The sequence below is a fragment of the Macaca thibetana genome, chromosome 1, assembly GCF_024542745.1.
Source record: "Macaca thibetana thibetana isolate TM-01 chromosome 1, ASM2454274v1, whole genome shotgun sequence".
Classification (NCBI taxonomy): domain Eukaryota; kingdom Metazoa; phylum Chordata; class Mammalia; order Primates; family Cercopithecidae; genus Macaca; species Macaca thibetana.
The window spans coordinates 108764363-108785975 of NC_065578.1; the positions used below are offsets into that span (position 1 = coordinate 108764363).

Sequence of the window (21613 nt, forward strand, 5' to 3'; positions counted from 1 at the left end):
TACACTGGCATGTGTTCTTAGCTGTTCACACATGATGGTGACCTTACTCCTCTCCTTCCCATTGTAGTTACCATTAGCTTCATGTAGCTAAACATTGGTAAAGATGCCCTGAGCACATCTAAGTGTTTAGAGGCATTGAGCAGGGGTAGTCTATATAGAAGAGAAATTCAAATTTCAAGTAAAAAAATAAAGGTATGAATACTGAGATTTAAGCAGAGTTTACAGAGTTGGGAGGCAGATATAAGCAAGAGCAAGGCAATGAGAGAAGGCAGCGGTGCAGGTAGAACATACAGGAAGATAACATGCAAGTATCTTGAACATTTTCAAAGAACACAAATAAAATCTATTAATATCACCCTCTAGTAAAATGCTGAGTATACAGTAAATGCTATTAAGACTTGTTAAAATAAAAAAAAAATTTCAGGCTGAGTATGGTGGTTTATGCCTGTAATCCCAGCACACTGGGAGGCTGAGGTGGGAGGGTCACTTGAGTCCACAAGTTCAAGACCAGCCTGGGCAATATAGTGACCCCCATCTCTACAAAAAATTTAAAAATCAGCCAAGCATGGTGGTGCACACCTGTAGTTCTAGCTACTCAGGAGCTGAAGTAGGAGGATCACTTGAGCTCAGGAATTCGAGGTTGCAGTAAGCTATGATCATGCCACTGTACTCAAGTCTGGACAACAGAGAGAGAACCTGTCTATATTTAAATAATAATAATAAGAAGAATCTCAAGGTCAGAATAAAGAAAGTTAAGGTTGAAATAGAAGGAAAATAAAAATGAAGAAAAGGAAATATCTTTAAGAAGACATTTTAGAAATAGTACTCCTGGCTTGAAAGACCAAAGAAAGCTGAGAGAAGCCACTGGATCACTTAGACAAGAATGGTGTCTGACGATATATACAGCTGAAAATAATGAGTCAATAAGTTATGGTTCAATTGCTCTAATCAAGGCAAAGTAAGAAGAATAAAAGAAATATGAACAGAGGATAAAGCTTTGTTGCTAGAAAGAACTGAAAGGCAGAATAATTCCTATAAGAAGGGAAAACCCAAAACCTCTGACACAATATTACCAAAGAATGTTCTATAATATTAAAATAATGAATCATACAAAAACATCTAGTACTATGTTGCAGAGTCCATCCAACAGAAGGTAGAGTGAATATTTTATATATATATAGCACTTTATATATATATATAGCATATATATAGCCCTTTATATACATATAGCATATATATTAATATTTTGTCATGTTGTTATATTAATATAAATTAATATTTATATATAGCATATAAAGCACTTTATATATATATATAAAGATATTATGTGTTAGTTGTATAAATGATTCAAATGGAGAGTGTGGGGAGAGTTGAAGCATGTTTTGTTTCTGGTAAACAACAGCTGTAGGCCAGGCATGATGGCTCACACCTGTAATCTCAGCACCTTGGGAGGACGAGGCGGGTGAATCACCTCAGGTCAGGAGTTCAAGACTAGCCTGACCAATACAGTGAAACTCCATCTCTACCAAAAATACAAAAATTAGCCGGGCCTGGTGGCACGCACCTGTAGGCCCAGCTACTCAGGAGGCTGAGGCAGAAGAATCGCTTGAACCCAGGAGGCAGAGGTTGCAGTGAGCCAAGGTTGCGCCACTGCACTCTGGCCTGGGCAACAAAGTGAAATTCCATCTCAAAAAAAAAAAAAAAAAAAAGCCGTGTTGCTTTAATGTAGCATGCCTAAGAGACAGATTATTTAGCACAAGGGTGTCCAATCTTTTGGCTTCCCCGGGCCACACTGGCAGAAGAATCGTCTTGGGCCACACATAAAATACACTAACACTAACAATAGCTAATGAGCTTAAAAAGAAATCATACAAAAAAATCTCATAACGTTTTAAGAAAGTTTATGGATTTGTATTGGGTCGCATTCAAAGCCACCCTGGGCCACATGTGGCCCGCGGGCTGTGAGTTGGACAAGCTTCATTTGGCACAAAGAGAACATGATCTGGTCACTACATATTGCTAAGGAGTCAGCTAAATGTATGATCTAGAAACAGGTCAAAATTAAGGAAAACTATGTAAATATGTTGTTTCTCTGCTCAACAGTCCAAAAGCCAGTACCCTGGCAAATACTGTAATTCAGATGACCTAATCCTACCCCAGGAGAGGAAGCACAGAAGCCAAGAAGTTTAAGAGTAGTTGGGTAAAATGTCAGCTTGATTCTACCAGGAGCAGATGAGCATGAAATTATTGCCACTTTTGGAAAAATTTATTAATCCCATGACAGAGTTACTGGCGCAGGAATAGACAAATCAATAGAGCAAAACAGATCCAGGAATGGATGAGGTTTCTTTTAGCACATGATAAAGCTAGCACTTCAAGTTAGTGGTATAAGAACACTGGAAAAACTGGCTATTTGGAAAAATAAAAAATAAAAAGCTGAATTCATAACTCCCTTAAAATGCCTAAATAAATTCCATATAGGGAGAAGATTTAAATGTAAAAAAAGTAAATTATAAAAATACTAGAAATGGCCAGGCACAGTGGCTCACGCCTGTAATCCTAGCACTTTGGGAGGCCAAGGTGGGTGGATTGCTTGAGCCCAGGAGTTTGAGACCAGCTTGGGCAACATAGTGAGACCCTGTCTCTATCAAAAAAGAAAACAAACAAACAAAAAACAATAGCCAGGTGTGGTGGCACAGCATGCGTTTGTGGTCCCAGCTACTCAGAAGGTTGAGGTGGGAGGATTGCTTGAGCCTGGGAGTTCGAGGCTGTAGTGATCTGTGATGGCACCACTGTACTCCAGCCTGGGTGACAGAGTGAGACTCTGGGTCAAAAAACGATACCAGAAGTATAAGTGAATATTTTTATAACCTTGGAATGGGAAGACTTTTACAAAAATGCTATAAAAATCAGAACCAATATTTAAGGATTTATTTTGACTATGTAAAAAGTTTAAATTGCAAAACACCAAAGAGAAAGCTGAAAAAAACTGGGGAAAATTATTTCTAACATGACAAAATATTAATGTAGAAAGGGTTTCAATTAATATAAAAGGGTTTCAATTAATACAAAATTATTTGTAACATGATAAAATATTAATATACAAAGGTTTTCAAATCAATAAGAAACAGGTCAAAACCTCAAACAGGTTTTTGGAAAACAGGCAAAGAACATGAGCACCCAATTCATAGAAGGACAAAGAAATGGCCAATATACATATGAAAAGCTATTTAATCTCTAAAAAAAAAACCAAAAAACAAAAAACAAAAACAGGCTGGTGCAGTGCCTCACACCTGTAATCCCAGCGCTTTGGGAAGCTAAGGCGGAAGGATCACTTAAGCCCAGGAATTTGAGACCAGCCTGGGCAACATGGCAAAATCCTGTCTCCACCAAAAATTTAAAAAAAATTAGCCGGGTATGGTGGTGTGCACCTGTAGTCCCAGCTACTCAGGAGGCTGAGATGGGAGGGTGGCTTGAGCCCAGGAGGTAGAGGCTGCAGTGAGCCAAGAAAGAAAACGAAAAATAATATGACATTTTTGCCTTTCAGACTGGCAAAGATTAAAAGACTTGACAAAATGTATCCAGTGACAGCATAGGGACCAGAGTACCTTCTTCTATGGTGGGTGGGAGTACATAAATTGCTGTAATTTTTCCGGAGAGCTATTTGGTGATGCAAATAAAAAATGAAAACATCCATATCACGTGACCAAGCAAATCCTCTTAGGAATTTGTCGTAAGGGGATAATCACACATCTTTATAAAAGATGCCATATATTGGGGTGATTCCTGCAGCTAACAACTATTGAACATTCCCCACGTCATCTTCTGTGTTAGGTATCTTATACACATTATTATTTAATCCACATAACCCCATGAGATATTACTATACCTGTATATTATAAATGAAGAACTGGAGCTTTGTTAAGTAAATTATGTTATACCATATAACAATATATCTGGTGCTATTAAAAATGTTTCAAGAACAAGGAAAAAAAGAAACATTTAAAAAAATTTTAAAAAACAAAACCAAAAATGTTTCAGGTATTTACTGACATTGAAAGATATTCATAGCATATTAGTAAAAAGCAGGCTACAAAACAGCATGTGACATCATATGTGCATATTTATGGTTAAAATGATATCTGGGACCGGGAACAGTGGCTCACACCTATAATCCTAGCACTTTGGGAGGCTGAGGCAGGACAATTGCAATTGCTTAAGCTCAGGAGTTTAAGAACAGCCTGGGCAACATAGTGAGACTGCCTCCACAAAACCAACAACAACAATAAAAACTACCCAGGCCTGGTGGCAAGCACCTGTAGTCCCAGATACATTGTTTGAGCCTAGGAGGTCAAGGCTACAGTCAGCCATGATTGTGCCACTGCACTCTACTCTTGATGACAAAGCAACACTGTCTCTAAAAAAAAAAAAAAAAAAGATATCTGGAAGGATACCCTTTAAAATATCAATAGCAACCGTCGTATTGTAGAATTGACACAGGTGCACTCTTCTTTATAGTTTTTCTAGAGTGCATGAATTACTCTCATTCTACCTCCAATTGGCAGAAATCATTTTTAAAATAAAACTATATAAGTAAGCTATTTTTAGTTTAAAAAAAAAAAAGAAAAAGTATAAAGGAAAGGGTGATATAAAAAGTACACATAGACCATGTTAATTAATTAATTTATTTTTGGGGGGCAAAGTCTCACTCTGTTACCCAGGCTGGAGTGCAGTGGTGTGATTTTAGCTCACTGCAACCTCCATCTTCCAGGTTCAAGCAAGTCTCATGCCTCAGCCTTCCCAGTAGCCAAGATTACAGGTGCATGCCACCAGGCCTGGCTAATGTTTGTATTTTTAGTAGAGACGGGGTTTTATCATGTTGGCCAGGATGGTTTTGAACTCCTGACCTCAAGTGATCCGCCCACCTCAGCCTCCCAAAGTGCTGGGATTACAGGCGTGAACCACCGCGCCCGGATGCATGTTAGTTTATTCTTATTTATATTACACTAGCTAACAGATATACCAGAAGGTTATAGGATAGGTCAAGAGCCCCTGCTACACTGAGGCACAGGAACATAGGCGGTCCTGATGTAAGGTAGACCTCCTAATATCATTAATCACTGATACACTAAGCTGCCTTTTCAGAGTCACATTCAGAGCCTTTTGTCCATTACCTATTGAATAGTGATTTCTGGTGTCCCAGATGGTACCAACAGCCATCTACTGCCCTCGGTAGGGGAGCTCCGAAGCAGAAATAACTGGCTGGCATTTATAGCTGCCATCTGACTGTCAAATAGATTTTCAGGAATTCATTATGTTAGAAAGCAGGGGACAGCTTGTACTACCTTCTCTAAAAGGCATCCACCTTGAGAGCTGATGATATAAGACTCATCCAAGCATTTATTGCCTACCATCTTAAAGCAGGAGGCCCCCACACTTCAGAGTTCATGAATTAGCACACTGTCCATTTCTGGGATCATCTGAATACCCCCTAGGTTCTGCTCACAAGATTCTTCATGGAAACAACCATCTTCACATCTAATTAAACTAAAAACCAAATTAAATTACTGTTACCATAAGCTTGGAAAATTTAAAGTTGGGCCCAAGAGTCACTGTAGCTTGGAAAAAAATCCAGTCATGAGAAACTTCTATCTTTAGTTACACACATGATCAAAAATAAAACACTGAAAAAACTAACACTGGCACTACTGCGTGTAGGTCAGTTTTCCCAAGGCAAGGCCCAGCTTAAAAGCCACTTGCTGACGGCCTGACCATGTACCCATCAGGAGCAGCCTTTTTGACAAGCAAAGAAGGAGGTGAATTCAATGATGGCATTCTTCACATACATGCCCTCTTTCAACAAATATGTCTGCATGCCTACCATGTACTGTGATGATACATGCTCTGAGCTACTGAAGATTATACCCTATCAACAGGCATCTTACGTACAGAAATCTAAAAAGAAAGGCTAAACACACTAGACTTTTAATCTACAGAAGTCAGCCTGTCACACTGAAAATAAAACTACGAAAGAACGTTAAGCCTCGCCCAGTAACTAACTGGTTGGGATGGTAGGCACAAATCATTTTCTCTGTTGGGAATCCATTTCCTCAGGAGTAAAACTGAGGATTACGAAGGCAAGGCATTGGTGATCCCACAAAGACTGGGGATCTAGGATTAGTCTTCCAAAGCCCTGTGAGGCCTAGAACACAACCTGAGTGACGCTTTTGCAGGCAGGAAGAAAATCCTAACAGAATATAGTTCTATTAAATTAGGCACTGCTAGAATCATAAAACATGAGCCAGAAATAAGATCACAAATGTCCCAGTTCTTATGGAGTCTATTCTTGGAAATGAAAAAATTAACTACAAAATAATGTACAAGTTTTCAAATCTATTTAATTATTCAGAGTTTTCTGAGGGAGCATGATACAGAGGAGAGTACCAGGCTAATAATCAGTCAACCCGAATTTTATTTCCAGCTCTGCAAAACGCTGCGTGAAACTGGGCAGCACAACCTGACATCATTACCAAAGTGAGGGGGCTAGAATGACAATCTTTCTAGTCTTTCTAAGCTTTAAAATTCTATGACTCATCAACAATTCAGCCACTGAGTTTGCTTTTCAACTGCTATGTATCTGGGATTTGGTTGTTTTAGAGATCAGCTCCCTGCTCCACAATAGGCCAGTGTTCAAAGGAGAGGGGCAACAGCAACCTCCATGATTTAGATGCCTCAGCAACCTGGATACGCACTGAAAAGAAGCAAGGAGACCTCTGATGCCACTATTATGCATTAAAAATCTGTGCATTTGACTTCTAAGAGAAATCTGCAGACCATCACTCTAATTCAATTTACTAAACTGGTTAGAATTGTCTAATGTTAGAAATCTGCTTTCTTAGCATACAGAGGAAGCAAATCAAATTTGAGGGTGATATATGCAGAGACAGACAGGGACAACAGCAAGAGGAAGAGGATATTACAAGAGGAATTACAAAGGGAATATCATTTCTGCAGGAAAAAAGCAAACAGGCAGACAATGGCATTAAGTTTATAATCTAGGACATTTGAAATGGGAGAAGATAGCCCATATATCTCAATAGCCCCTGTGGGTATTAAATATTATACCACATTAAAATACTGTGAGTCATGTCTTAGTCCATTTTCAGTTGCTATAAGAGAATATCCAAGACTGGGCAATTTATAAACAAACGATGTTTATTTAGCTCACAGTTTTGGAGGCTGTGAAGTCCAAAAGCATGGCATAGGCATCTGTAGAGGATCATCCCATGGCAGAAAGTGGAAGCAAGCACAGGAGACACAGAAAAGAAATAGGAACAGGCCAGGCATGGTGGCTCACGCCTGTAATCGCAGCACTTTGGGAGGCCAAGGCAGGTGGATCATTTGAGGTTATGAGTTTGAAACCAGCCTGGCCAACATGGTGAAACCCCATCCCTACTAAAAATACAAAAATTAGCCAGGCATGGTGGCACACACCTGTAATTCCAGCTACTTGGGAGGCAGAGGCATGAGAATCCCTTGAACCTGGGAGGTGGAGGTTGCAGTGAGCTGAGATCACAACTCTGCACTCTAGCCTGGACAAAAGAGTGAGACTCTGTCTCAAAAAAAAAAAAAAAAAAAAAAGAAAGAAAAAGAAAAAAAGAAAAGAAATAGGACCAAACTCTTCCCCTATTATAATTAACCCACTCCTGGGATAAAGGCCTTAATCCATTCATGAGTTGGTGCCCTCATGATATAATACCTCTTAAAGACCCACCACTTAATACTGTTAGATTGACAATTAAGTTCCTAAAACATGAATTTGGGGAGGCACATTCAAACCACAGCAGTCCTGGTACAGCATAATTTATTATCTTCTTAGTGACCTAGACTCATATTGTTGACCAAGAAGCAGAGAAGTATATTAGAAAGATTTCCATTAAAAAAGCAAGCAAACAAAAACCCTTTGGCACTTACAAAAGGGCAGGCTTAGTTTTTGAAAGTCACTTCCATGAAACAATTCATTTCTCAATAAATAGCTACATTTCATAATTTTTTGCATTTAACGGCTATATCTTAGTTCATTTTAAAGAAAAGAAAGTGACAAAGAAATATGCTCCAGTTGCCAGCTGACTGAGCCGAGAGAACCATAAAGGCTGGCTGCTTATCCCTTGGGTGTGGGCGCTAACCCCTTCCCCCATTCCCTCTGCTACAACCACACTGGCCTTCTTCCAGATCCTGGAGTATGCCAAGCTCTTTTAGACCCAGGCCTTATGAACATGTTGTTCTCTCCGCCTGAGATACTCTTCCTGGCAAAATTCTATTCAAGTATCAGTTTAAATAATTTCTCAGTGAATCTTTCCTAATGCCCCAGACTAAAAAAGACCTGTCGATTATTCTCCTGTGGTTACTATTTTTCTTCTTGGTTGTTACCACATTTATAATTATATATCGGTTAGTGCCATTTTCTCTATTGGTCCATAAAGTTCCATCAAGGCAGAGGTCTGGTGTTCTACACCAGTTCCCAGGACCTGATACAGTGCCTCATGTATGTAGGTGCTCGATAAACATTGCTGAATTAAAGAAAAACAATAATATTTAACCTTTACTAAGCACTTATTATATTAGTATTATATATATTAAGGTACTCACTGTTAATTTATAAAGAAAGCAGCAGGCTCAGAGACATTAAGTAATTTGCTCAAAGTCAAAAAGTTGGTAAGTGGCAGAGCAAGGCTTCAATATCATGTCTGTCTGACTCCAGATTACACATTTCATGACTACTCTTTCTTCAGCATTGTGGGAGGCAAAAGTGATGAAGGACTCATAGTACAAGCTGGACCCTACCTTTAAGGAGTTTATCATTGAGGGAACAAAACTTCTATGGATGAAACTGAACTCAAGACAGAAGTGTTGTATTATACGGAATAGTCCAAAATTATAGGGGAGAACAGGAAAAACTAACAAGGGCTAGAAGGGCATTCAGACAGGAACAAAGCCATGAAAACAAATATGGAGAAGCAAAAACCACATGGGGAGCTGGAGGGACTGGTTAGAAGGTCACTTTAACTGGAACAGAGCGTTAACATAGGCCAGGAAGTGGTGAAATAGTAGGTTAAATAAATATGCACACAGGCCGGGTGTGTTGGCTCACACCTATAATCCTACCACTTTGGAAGGCCCAGGCAGAAGAATCATTTGAGCCCAGCAATTTGAGAACAGCCTAGGCAGCATAGTAAGACCTCATCTCTACTTGTTAATAATTGTTAAAAGTTTAAAAAAGCAATATGCACATAAGAAAAAATAATTCCATCAACATTCTAGTCCGCTATTCTTTCAAGTTCCTGAGAAGTACCTATCACATTCACCAATATTTCTTGAAACCACAGAGGTCAGTCAGTAAAGCACAAAGCTAACAGTAGCTGCTCAGTTAAAAGGGTGAAATATGCAAGGTGCTATTTCAGAGCTATCAACTTAAACCACAGTCATTAACTCTAACAAATTAAAGCTTAATGAAGGGGAAAAAAATTGTTATTAAATTATAGTCTTTAAAAAATAATTTGGCCAAGTGCAGTGGTTCATACCTGTAATCCCAGCACTTTGGGAGGCTGAGGCAGGCAGATCGCCTGAGGTCAGGAGATCAAGACCAACCTGGCCAACATGGTGAAACCCCATCTCTACTAAAAATACAAAAATTAGCCAGGTGTGGTAGTGCACACCTGTAGTCCCAGCTACTTTGAAGGCTGAGGCAGGAGGATCACTTGAACCCAGGAGGTAGAGGTTGCAGTGAGCTGAGATCATACCACTGTACTCCATCCAGCCAGGGCAACAGTGAGACTCAGTCTCAAAAAATAAATAAATAAAAATAAATAATTTTAAGTTATTTAAACCTATTTACGAGCCAGGCACAGGGATATGTGCCTGTAGTCCTAGCTAACGCAAAGGCTGAGGCAGGAGGATCACTTGAGCCCAGGAATTCAAGGTTATAACAAGCCATGATTACACCCCTGCATTCCAGTCTCGGTGACACAGTAAAGACCATGTCTTTTAAATTTTTAAATTTTGTTTTAAAACAAAACAAAAACTATTTAACCATATATGCTTGAAGCTATTATAACCAGATGACCAGGTATCTGATTATTGTTTTCTGGTTATTAATCTGATTATTTTCTTCTCCATCTCCCATAGCTTCAAGAAAGGCATTTTGGGCTGGGTGCAGTGGGTCACGCCTGTAATCCCAGCACTTTGGGAAGCCGCGGTGGGTGGATCACAAGTTTAAGACCAGCCTGGCCAAGATGGTGAAACCCCTTCTCTACTAAAAATACAAAAATTAGCCAGGTGTGGTGGCAGACACCTGTAATCCCAGTTACTTGGGGGGCTGAGGCAGAGAATTGCTTGAGCCCAGGAGGTGGAGGTTGCAGTGAGCTGAGATCACATCACTGCACTCCAGGCTGGGCAACAGAGCCAGACTCCGAAGATGGAAGGAAGGAAAGGAAGGAAAGGAAGGGCATTTTGAATAGATGATCTCTCCCTAACCCTACCTCCCACTCTCCTCTTTTTTATCCTGAGTCCAGTGATACAAATAGTACTTTTTTTTTTCCTTTTAGATATGGGACCTCACTATGTTGCCCAGGCTTGCGTACAGTGGTTATTCACAGATGCAATCATAGTGCCCTATAGCTTTGAACTCCTGGGCTCAAGCTATCCTCCTGCCTCAGCCTTCCAAATAGCTGGAACTCTAGGTGTGCACTACCACCTACCCCTAATAATTTTTTTTTGTTTTTTTTGGAAGACAGTATCTCGTTCTGTTGTCCTGGCTGGAATGCAGTGGCGCAATCATAGCTCACGACAGCCTCAAACTCCTTGGCTCAATTGATCACCTCACCTCAGACTCCTGTGTGGCTAGGGCTACCGGCATATGTTACCATACCAGGCTAATTAAAAAAATTTTTTTATACAGATGGGGTCTCACTATATTGCCCAGGCTGGTTTCAAACTCATGGGCTCAAGCGATCCTCTCACCTCAGACTCCAAAAATCTTAGAATTATAGGTGTGAGCCACCCTGCTTAGCCAGAGCTAATATATCTTAGTCCAGATGTAGTTCTTGTGAGTACCTATAATTCTCTAGAAATATTAGAGATATGAAAAAAATTAAGCACATGTACAAATATTTAAGCATCTAACTGGTAATGTGTCAGAAGCTTTGTAGAGAAAATCATCACAAGAGATCCTCAACAAAAGAATATACACTAAACCCCATACCATCTCTTAATCTTCACAATGACCCTAAGAAGTAGTATTAGTACTCCCGTCTCATAGATGAAAAATCTAAAGTTCAGAGAGGTTAATTTGTCCATGGTCACCACTGAAGTTTGAATCCAGGTCTAATACCTGAGATCCTGTTCCCCCAAACCACTGCCTCAAACCATCATCAATCATATTAATAAAAGTTTGACATAATCACAAAGGCTTAAAAAAAGAAAAAACCACTACATACATGTCTTACACTTCTGCCAATCTTGACTCACTTTAATTCTTGCCACCCCCACTCAAGCCTGTCATCCAGCTCTGCCAAGTGATAAACCAAATGCGTTTATGCCTCATCCGTCTGCTTTAATATACATGCTCCTCAGGGTTTGACTCGAGGGTTGTATTTATCAGGATCACCTGGCTGACAAGCAGGCCCTGTGGAGGCTGTGACACATCAACAGGTTTATTAAGGAATTATACTAATCATACTCATATGGTACTTCAAGGTTTCACAATATTTTAACATATATTTTCTCTTCAAAACTTCATGATAATCCTCCATTTTATGTGATGGGACACGGAGGCTTAGAAAGGCTAGTTCAGCTCTGCTGAGGGTACTATGACCTTGAGGAGAAGAGTAGAATTCACAACTATATTACTTATAACTGGGATCTCATAACTTTGCCTTATCCCTGAAGCAAATGCATTGATTTCAACACTCCTATGAAACACTTCCAAATGCAGCACCATGTTGGGACATCTATGTTTTACTCCCAGCTCTTGGCCCATAAGCAAGTCAGCCAGCCACATCAGCAAAAGGGCTCTGACCAGCTAATCAGCCCAATGATCCATGATTCAAACCGTTAAGCACATTATCAGCAAGAGTTCAATCTTATCCTTGTTCACAAATGTTAAGAAAAATCTGTTCATAGGCATCACCGACTTACAGCTCTTGGCTTCCTCATGCCTTGGCTCACATTCTTCAACCAGGTCCAGAAGTTTAGGAGTGTTTTTTGGAAACATTTAGCACTTCAAGTATAAAGGACGTTCTGCCCCGCCCTCTGTTCTGCTTTCCTCTGGAACCTTCGCATCCAAGACCAAAGCAATGGCCGGCCTCTGAAAGGGGAACTCTTCTTGGCTCCCCATTTCTACCTGTGGTTCCTCCAGCTCTAGCCTCATGTCTAGCACTATCTGTAAAAACTCTTTCATAAGTAAGTCCTTTTTGCCAAACTCCCTACCCACACCCCTCGTCTTTCCAACCACCACAAAAGAGCTATTTTTTTTTTTTAACTTCCCTATATGTTTTCCTGGAAACCTTAGTGATACTTCCCATCAACTACCTCACCCTAAAATAAAGTTTCTATCGACCATTCCTTGAACATATCTTGGATTTTCCTACTTCCTTGGTGTCTTTACAGATCTCCCTAAAAATCACCTCCACTTTGATTCTCTCTTCAGCCAGAGGGCTTTCCCAACACACTGCACTGCAGTGGTCAAGCCTTCTTCCAAACTCCCCCTGAGACATCTCTGAACACCTAAATCCTTAAGATAGCCCCAGTGCTTTGCTTTGTTTATGCACAGGTCTGGACTCCACTCAGTACATGGCAGGCTGCTCAGTAAGTGTCTAAATGAATGACATCTATATAGTAGTACTCTATCTTTAACTAAACACGTCGGTAAAACTTCTCATTTGACCCTCCAAACAATCCAAAGAGCTGCTGCTCTAGTTTAAAAAACAACTGTAAAGATCACAGAAGTTAAGTGATTTTCCATAATCACACAGCTATGAAGCAGCAGAGCCAGGACCCAAATCTGGGTATTGAGACATCTCTTTGAAATTTTGTATACAACATGTTTATGTTCTGAATCCTTTGTGATAAATAGCAAATACCAGATAAACATGATTTGAACTAACCTGTCTGGGAATTTTTGAAGTTAATACAAATTTTCCTTCCCAGTTCAATTTCTCCTGGTCCTTCAGAGCAATTGTACTGTGGAACGAGACTTGCAAACTGGCTTAAGTACAATATTAGAAAGTGTGTGTGTGTGTGTGTGTGTGTGTGTGTGTTTTAGGATATACAGGAAGAACAAAACTGTTATCAAAAGCAAACATAAGACGGATAGTATTCATAAGCCAGAGAGGGAACATACATACGTTTTCTTCTGATGAAAATAAATCAAGCCAATTAATCATATGTGAGTTTCTACAAGTGAATATATTTATGGTAAGCTGACCATCTATTTTCAAACACACAGGCAGCCAGGATGAAGAAAAAAAGCCCAGTTTTGGCAGAGTACTATAGGGAAGAGAAAAAGAAAAATGAATTTACTGCTATCTATTGGGTTTGCTTTTGGACTATTCAAGCTAGTAGCTTTTATTAGCATTAGATTTTTCAGCCAACAAGGAACAAACGATAAAATATTACCCCCAAAATAAAAGAGACAAATGTCTTTCATAACTGTATGAAAAAAAGTACTCCTGCTATCTTTAAAAACACTCATATTTCACTGAAGCAAGTCCTGAAGGTGGTAGTAAACACCCCTAAATGTGAAATCCATGCTATGTTCAAGTTTGACTGGGAAGTCAAACAGCCACAGTTTGCTTCTAAATTTGGAATCGGCCAGTAAACATTTGTGATCACAACCTCTGGCCTCTCTTCTTCCATGTGAATCATAGAATTTTTAAAAGAAATTTTAAGGCTAGTCCAAAACTTCTCATGTTGTAGATGAGGAATGGAGGGCCAGAGACTAAAACGCAAAACAGAAAATAAATTACATTCACAGAAAACTTCCTCAGCAGAACATGACAGGTTCTGAATGGAAGGATTTTGTTTTTACTCTGGTTTCCTGAGACTGAGATTGGGGATAGAGAAGGAAAAATAGCCTCCATCTTTCACCTAACAATTTTCATAGGTATGAGGAATCTGTCATGAACATTCATTCAACCAAACTCAAAGTTTGGTTCATTCAACTCAAATCTCAAAGCCACATATTACTAATCCAACTTCGACTGTAGTCACCACTGAAACAACAACCAAAAAACTGTCTAGAACTGACTGAAATTGATCAGCTTGTTCTTCAAGCCCCATTAATCCTCAAATTCACCTGCATACAAATCACTGAGACCACAGAGTGGGAAGAACAAGTTTTCACCAAGTTTCTAAAAACAGAAGTAAAAGATGCAATAAAAACACTGATTACAAAAGGAGAGAAGGAACTGAAACTTGTAGAAATTTACAAATGCAGTATCTAGTTCATAATATTATCAGAGTCATTGCCACAGTTTTGATTTTTCTAGAAAGCTGTATTTTTAATTACATGTCAAATGTGATGGGTTTGTCTGCCTTAATGTTAGCCCCTAATTACGTAAAACACCTGAGCCTCATTTCTGCAGCCTCAAAACACAGTTCACTTTCTGTTAAAAAAAAAAAGAAAAAATGGAGGGGTAGGATTAGGTAGGAAGGAGGGAGAAAAACAAACATTACTCCCCCGTTCTGACCACTACAACTTGGTGCTAAGCACTGCCCAGCATGTGATGGTCACACAAGGGTAACAGGCCAACTGGGACAAAGTTGGGGAGCGCAGACTCTGCAGTCACCCACTGAGAACCCAATGCCTGTTGACAAGAGTTGATAGGACACTGGCAGAGTGCAGAAGAAACTGTTAATAGTACCTGTGACCCTGACATGAAAGATCTGATCAAAACAGCAGGATAGAAAGCCTATTATTGTTGTTAATATCACAAAAAGAAAATAGTCATTAGAAATTGAAGAGAACATAAGCCTTCTTGCAATTATTTCCACAAGCAGACATGAGACTCAGATTTCTAATTAAAAATCACTGTGCACAGAGCTAAATATTTGAGTCAGCAGAGAACTTACCTAATTGTTAACACTGCATTCCCTTGGAGCCATCTGTCATACCTGGCTAGCTTTCTACTCTCATCCCAACCAAACTTCAGATGAAGACTAACCTTTCCCCAGATAAATTACATTTCATCAAATCTGCTGATACTTCTTACTGAAATATCCAATGCATAAGTGATTTTAACATCCCTCTAGGGGCTAAAGGTCTAACTATACATTGCATGAGAGAGGGCTCTTCGTGAGGGTTTTGCTCACTCTGCTCAACCAGGACCAAGAAGGAGACCCTACAGAGTTCCTACTCCTTGATCCAAAACTGAATGGAAGAAACAGAACTGAAGAGAATATTAAATAAGCTAGACAGCTGGGGGTGCTAGGGAAGGTAGTATGAAGAGAGGCCAAGTATCGGAATAAATGAGGCAGTTAGGAAGTTCCGGGGCATTAAAGGACTGATCTTCAGACTTCCGGGTGTTACAAAGGTCTGGTGATCCACAACAACAGGCCAAGGGCTTCAGAGGCAGCTCCCTGAAGCCTCTGACAGGCACACTCAGTCCTGTGAGCTCGGATTCAACCCTGCCAGTGCCAGCAAACAAACACACACATTCTTCCCAGAGCTGACACCCCATACAACACGGCCTCTCTACAGGGCCTGTTTATTTAAGAAACCAGATGCTTTGATGTTGGAGTAGAAGTTGGGAAGTTATGTTTAAAGAAGTGGTTAGTGACAGGAGCAGAGGGAGGACAGAAAATAAGCAACAGTTCCTGGCTTTATTCATCGTAAGTTTTAAAAGTTTTAAGGAAATTGTCAAATGGTCTGTACACAGGAATGAGAAGGAATGAGAAGTAAGGAAATTACATCAGCCACCACCACAACTCTGGCCAAGGCATTTCATCTGTTCCTTTAAGACAGTTTCATGCCTACCCTCAAAGGGGTGCTTACAGCAGAAATGTTTTGAAGCAACCCAACGTAGCAACCAACATTAATAAAGTCTTCTAGGCCTGCTCAATTTCACGCATGTACAAAGGTTATACATGTCATGGATACTCCAAGCAGTTGAAGGAAAGAATCAGTTAAAAATGTGGCATGAAAACAGTTTTGAGTTCCAGGCAAAAGGAAGATTATTGAGACTAAGAAAAGAGCATTTATAAATGATAGCTAATTGCTGAGTGCTAATTATGTGCCAGACATTGTTCTAATGAGTTATTACATATGTATAGATTATACAACACAATGTGATATGTTGTAATACATACTATAACTCATTACAACGTAATACAATATTACATACTTATATATTAATACAAATAGATATTACACAATAAAATAATATACATATACGTATATATTATGTTTATATAATTTAACACACACTCATTTAATTCTCACAACCATCCTACAAATTAAGTGCTCTTATCTTCACTTTACAGATTAGGAACTGAGACACAGAAAACTTAAGTAACTTACCCAAGATCACACAGTGACATGGCCAGGGTTCAAATGCAGACAGTCCAGACAAGGCAGTGCTATACTGCCTTACCATGGTATGTCAAACCCTTAGAACAAAATTAGGGAGCATAATTTTTGGAATGGTATAACTATTTATCTTTCTCCTTTGCTTTCTTGTCATCCCTTTTGTTTGTTTTTTTAGTAACAGCCAATATTTTTTATTCCACTTTCCCATGAGTCTATCATAGCTAACTTGTATTATTATAACTAGAAAGGAAAATGTTTTCTCCTGCCTCAACTCCTAAAATAGAGCACTTAATCATTAGAACTTCTATGTGAAAAAATATATACTGTGTGTAATAAACCCAATACACTTTAAATATATTTTAAATTAATAGACTGAAATGATATGAGAAAAAAATCTTAGAGAGAAAAAGGGAGGCTTGAGCAAAGAGAAAAACCTGTTGGATTTCACGTACAAAGAAGCCTGAGTGGTCATCAGGACGCCGGTCTCCTAAAAACGTAATGTAAACGCACTACCGTGCTTTAGCTTTACCGTGCTTTCTTGAGAAGACAGGTTAAATGCTAATATATTCTCATAAGCCACAGAAACAGGTCTAGTAGTTTGCTATAACTTTCTGAGGCTTTTCATTCTCCAGTCTGAACGATCTTTTCTTTGTATCTTGGCACCCCCAGCACCTAGCACAGATCTAGGCATTTGGAGGGCATTCACATACACTGATGGTATGAATTACTGTGGCTTCAAACAAAACAGGACCAAGTTAAAAGAAGTAAGAGAACCATGAACTTTTGCCTTTTCTTGGGACTCAAATCCTGTCATATTATGTAGGAAAAATGATTCTACATGTACTTTCCTTCCCCAGTTGTACAAAGTATACAACATCTCTGATAAAAAGTTGTTCTGTCATGCTGATGCTTTTATTTCACATTGTTTTATAAAGGGTCCAAAAATGCTAGATCTCTTCAATACAGTTCAGGATTTTTCATGACTTCTAAAACCAAATAAATAAATAGAAGAACAGGCTACTACGTAACAATTCTTGGTTAAGGAAGTGCTACTTAACCATTTTTAAGGTAAAGGATATTAAACAAAGGCTCCACTTTTTTTTTTTTTTTTTTTAAACCAGATACAAAAAGGATGAGATCTCTGAAGAAAAGACCACGGATGATTAACAAATGCAAAACTTTTTTTGTTTGTTTGAGACAGAGCCTCACTCTCACCCAGGCTGGAGTGCAATGGTGCGATCTCGGCTCACTGAAACCTCTGCCTCTTGGGTTCAAGTGATCCTCATGCCTCAGCCTCCAGAGTAGCTGGAATTACAGGCGCATGCCACTGCATCTGGCTAACTTTTGTATTTTTAGTAGAGACAGGGTTTCACCATGCTGGCCAGGCTAGTCTTGAACTCCTGACCTCAAGTGATCCACGTGCCTTGGCCTCCCACAATGATGGGATTACAGGTGTTAGCCACCATGCCTAGCCAAAATAGCTATTTTAAATAAGGTCACTGAAAAAAAGACTGGGAGAGAAAAAATAAATAAATAAATAAATAAATAAATAAATAATTGCAAACAGCCAAATGAAAGAAATAGAAGGAAATTCCTTTTTTGTTTTTTGAGACAGAGTCTTGCTCTGTTGCCCAGGCTGGAGTGCAGTGCTGCGATCTCGGCTCACTGAAAGCTCTGCCTCCTGGGTTCACGCCATTCTCCTGCCTCAGTCTCCCGAGTAGCTGGGACTACAGGCGCCCGCCACCACACCCGTCTAATGTTTTGTATTTTTAGTAGAGATGGGGTATCACCGTGTTAGCCAGGATGGTCTCGATCTCCTGACCTCGTGATCCGCCCGCCTCGGCCTCCCAAAGTGCTGGGATTACAGGCGTGAGCCACCGTGCCCGGCTAAAAGGAATTTTCTTTTTTTTTTTTTGAGACGGAGTCTCGCTTTGTCACCCAGGCTAGAGTGCAGTGGCCGGATCTCAGCTCACTGCAAGCTCCGCCTCCCAGGTTCACGCCATTCTCCTGCCTCAGCCTCCCACTTAGCTGGGACTACAGGCGCCCGCCACCTCGCCCAGCTAGTTTTTTGTATTTTTAGTAGAGACGGCGTTTCACCATGTTAGCCAGGATGGTCTCGATCTCCTGACCTCGTGATCCGCCCGCCTCGGCCTCCCAAAGTGCTGGGATTACAGGCGTGGGCCACCGCGCCTGGCTAAAAGGAATTTTCTTTACATATGGACTTCAAAGAATGAGTGGTTTTAGGTCTACTCTTCCATAGATTTGACCTTAGAACCCCTCAGCCAGTTTTCTCAACCTCTTGCTTTGGAATCAATATATTACAAATGGCATATCAATTCAAACTAACCAGTAAGACTCTGACTCAAGGAATAAATCCAGGCAGGGCATAGTGGTTCACGCCTCTAATCCCAGCAGTGTGGCAGCCTAAGGTGGGCGGACCACTTGAGCCCAGGAGTTCAAGACCAGCCTGGGGAGCATGGCAAAGCCCTGTTTCAAAAAAAAAAAAAAAAAAAGGAAAGAAAAGAAAAGGACAATTAGCTGGGTGCATGCACCTGTAGTCCCGACTACATGGGAGGCTGAGGTAAGAGGATCACTTGAGCCCAAGAGGTCAGGGCTGCAGTGAGCTGTGATCGCACCACTGCACTCCAGCCTGGGCAACAGAGTGAGACCTTATCTCAAAAAAAAAAAAAAAAAAAGGAATTATACAAAAATTAGCTAGGCATAGTGGTGCACACCTGTAGTCCCAGCTACTCAGGAGGCTAAGACCCTGTCTCCAAAAAAAAAAAAAAAAAAAAAAAAAAAAGAAAGAAAAGAAAAAGAGGAGTAAATCTAAATCCAGGAGCAGCAGCAGATCTAAAAGTTAGGTCAATCAGCAAGAGAAGAATTTGAAATATGGAGTAAGAATGCTGTGTCCAGCTAGTGGTCCAGTATAAATTAAGCATCACTGTTGTAAAGGCTTTCTCAATCCCCCACTGTGAGAAGGAAGTCTATTTGATTTTTTTTTTTTTTCTCATCAAGTAGGAAGACTTCCTAGATCTCATTCTACCCAACCTGTCCCACCCTCCAGCACTAGCTTGGCTACCTTTACACAGCTACTGCTCGGGCTACGCAAAGCACAGTTATTCTTGAATACTTGTGTCTTGTGTCCCCAGATCAGAGAATTCTATCACAGGTGACAAGTATGGTCCAGATAATCGGGCAGTCCAAAGGGAGACTGAGGCTTGGCTGACGCTGAAATACAGTTACAAAAGGACAAGGGCAGGCACAGAACCTTGGCCATCCATCTCTGCCCCCAAGTGCAATTCATTTTCTTTGAAAGAGGAAAACAGGCAAGGGAGAAAATACATAGAATTGAAAATACATTATGCAAATGTGGCTAGCAAGGATTAAATTGTTAATTTTAGAGAAACAAGAGAAAGATGCCCAAGTTGTGCTGAAGCAAGGAACCAGGACTTTTTTAATAATTGGTTTTGTCAGTCCTGTAGTGTGCGAAGGTTGAGCTGCTTGTCCCCACGGACAGAAATCCCATAATTCTGAAAGTCTTTTTGACCAAGAGCTGGCTCAAAGCAGAATGTGTGCAATGCGTTTCTTAACTATTGAAAATGTTGTCACCGCGGGATATAGACATGCTAGTCAGAGTTCCATACCATGACAGAAGGTCAAATCTGAAGCAGTCAGAAAGATCACATAAATACTGCCATCTCATTTCCAATCTAGTCTCCTTAACTATTAAAACACGGTGACCAGACCGCTGCTTCGGGCCTCCTAAACTCCCGCCTCTCCCACCCGGAAAGTACTGACCCACGGAGGACACACCTTTGCTTCTGAGCAGCCCAACTTCTGCAAGCGCACAAGAGTTAATTACTCCTTCACCCTCCTGGGGCCTAACAGTGTTACTGGGTCCTGATTAGTTACACAGACGAAAAACGACGTTCAAAAGATTCTGACAACTTTAAAAAAAAAAAAAAGAAAAAAAAAAGAATGCGGTGGAAGTCTAAGATTGCCTCCCCTGTGACGAAACACAGCCCCGCCGGCCGCTCCTGCCCGACTCCGCCCGCCCGCCCGCCGCAGTTTCGGGGCTGCGGCCCGGGGGGCGCGGGCGCGGCGGGGCCGGGGTCTCCTCCGGGAGTCGCGGGGAGCACGGGCCGGGAGGGGCACGCGGGCGGCACCTCGCAGCCGAGCGGCTCCCGGGCCCGGCGCCCGCTCACCTGGTGCGTGTTGTTGGCCAGCTTGGCGACGAAGTCCCGGACCCGGCCGCACTCCTCGTCCTCGCCTGGCGCGCTGCGACGCCAACGGCCGCCGCGGGGAAACGCGCCCCCGGCCGCGGCCGCCCGCAGCCCCCAGCTCACCCCGATGGGGCCAGACCAGCGCAGGAGCGGGGCAGCGGGCGGCGGCGGCGCGTCCAGCCGGTCCTGGCCAAGGGTCACCGGCGGCAGCAACTGTAGGAGGAGGAGGAGGCCGAGACCGTGGGGCCAGCGCGAGAGGCCGTCCGCAGCTCCCCGGGGCCGCTCCATCGCCGCCGAATGCCGCCGACGCCGACACCTGCCGCCCGGCGCGCCCGCCCACCCCCGTCGGCGCGCGCCACACCCCCGAGCCGAGCGCGGCGCTCCTTGGATACGCGCGGCCGGGCCTCTCCGCCCCATAGGCTGGCCGCCTGTCCCTCTTCCCCGGTCTACTCCTCATTGGCTCGCGTCGCCTCCGGCTTCGGGGGTCCTGGATTCGGATGCCAAGATGCGGGACTGATTGGCTGGAACGTGGCAGAGACTGCTGAGGTCAACCCCGCCTCGCCCGGCGTCTCCCGAGCCCGGCTTGTGGAGTTCACGTAGGAGCTTCTCCCACCTTCCCGCCGAGCCCCGGGCTCCTGGCGCCGCGACCCCTTGCCGCACCTCTAGCGCCCTCAAGTTGGGGCTGGATTACGTCCCTCCTGTTCCCCAGAGACACTCCTAAAATTCCTTCAGTGAGGCAAAGCCTGGAAAACCTACCCAGGAAATCTCTGAGCTCGCTCAGCTGGAAAAGGGGGCTCCATCA

At 41.7% G+C, this 21613-nt stretch overlaps 1 protein-coding gene across 4 annotated transcripts in view; it reads right to left on the minus strand.

Moving 5' to 3' along the window:
- SORT1 (sortilin 1) overlaps positions 1-21168 on the minus strand; it is an 86279-nt gene extending 65111 nt beyond the window's left edge. For 3 of the 4 annotated variants that reach the window (XM_050745701.1, XM_050745691.1, XM_050745708.1), the window contains exon 1: positions 20794-21168. In XM_050745701.1, coding sequence (XP_050601658.1) covers positions 20794-21099 — 306 coding nt within the window. In that variant the 5' untranslated portion in view covers positions 21100-21168. Of the gene's footprint in view, positions 1-20401; positions 20536-20793 lie in introns of all 4 variants that reach the window. The other variant, XM_050745715.1, reaches the window with a different exon arrangement.
- Positions 21169-21613: the final 445 nt, after the last annotated feature.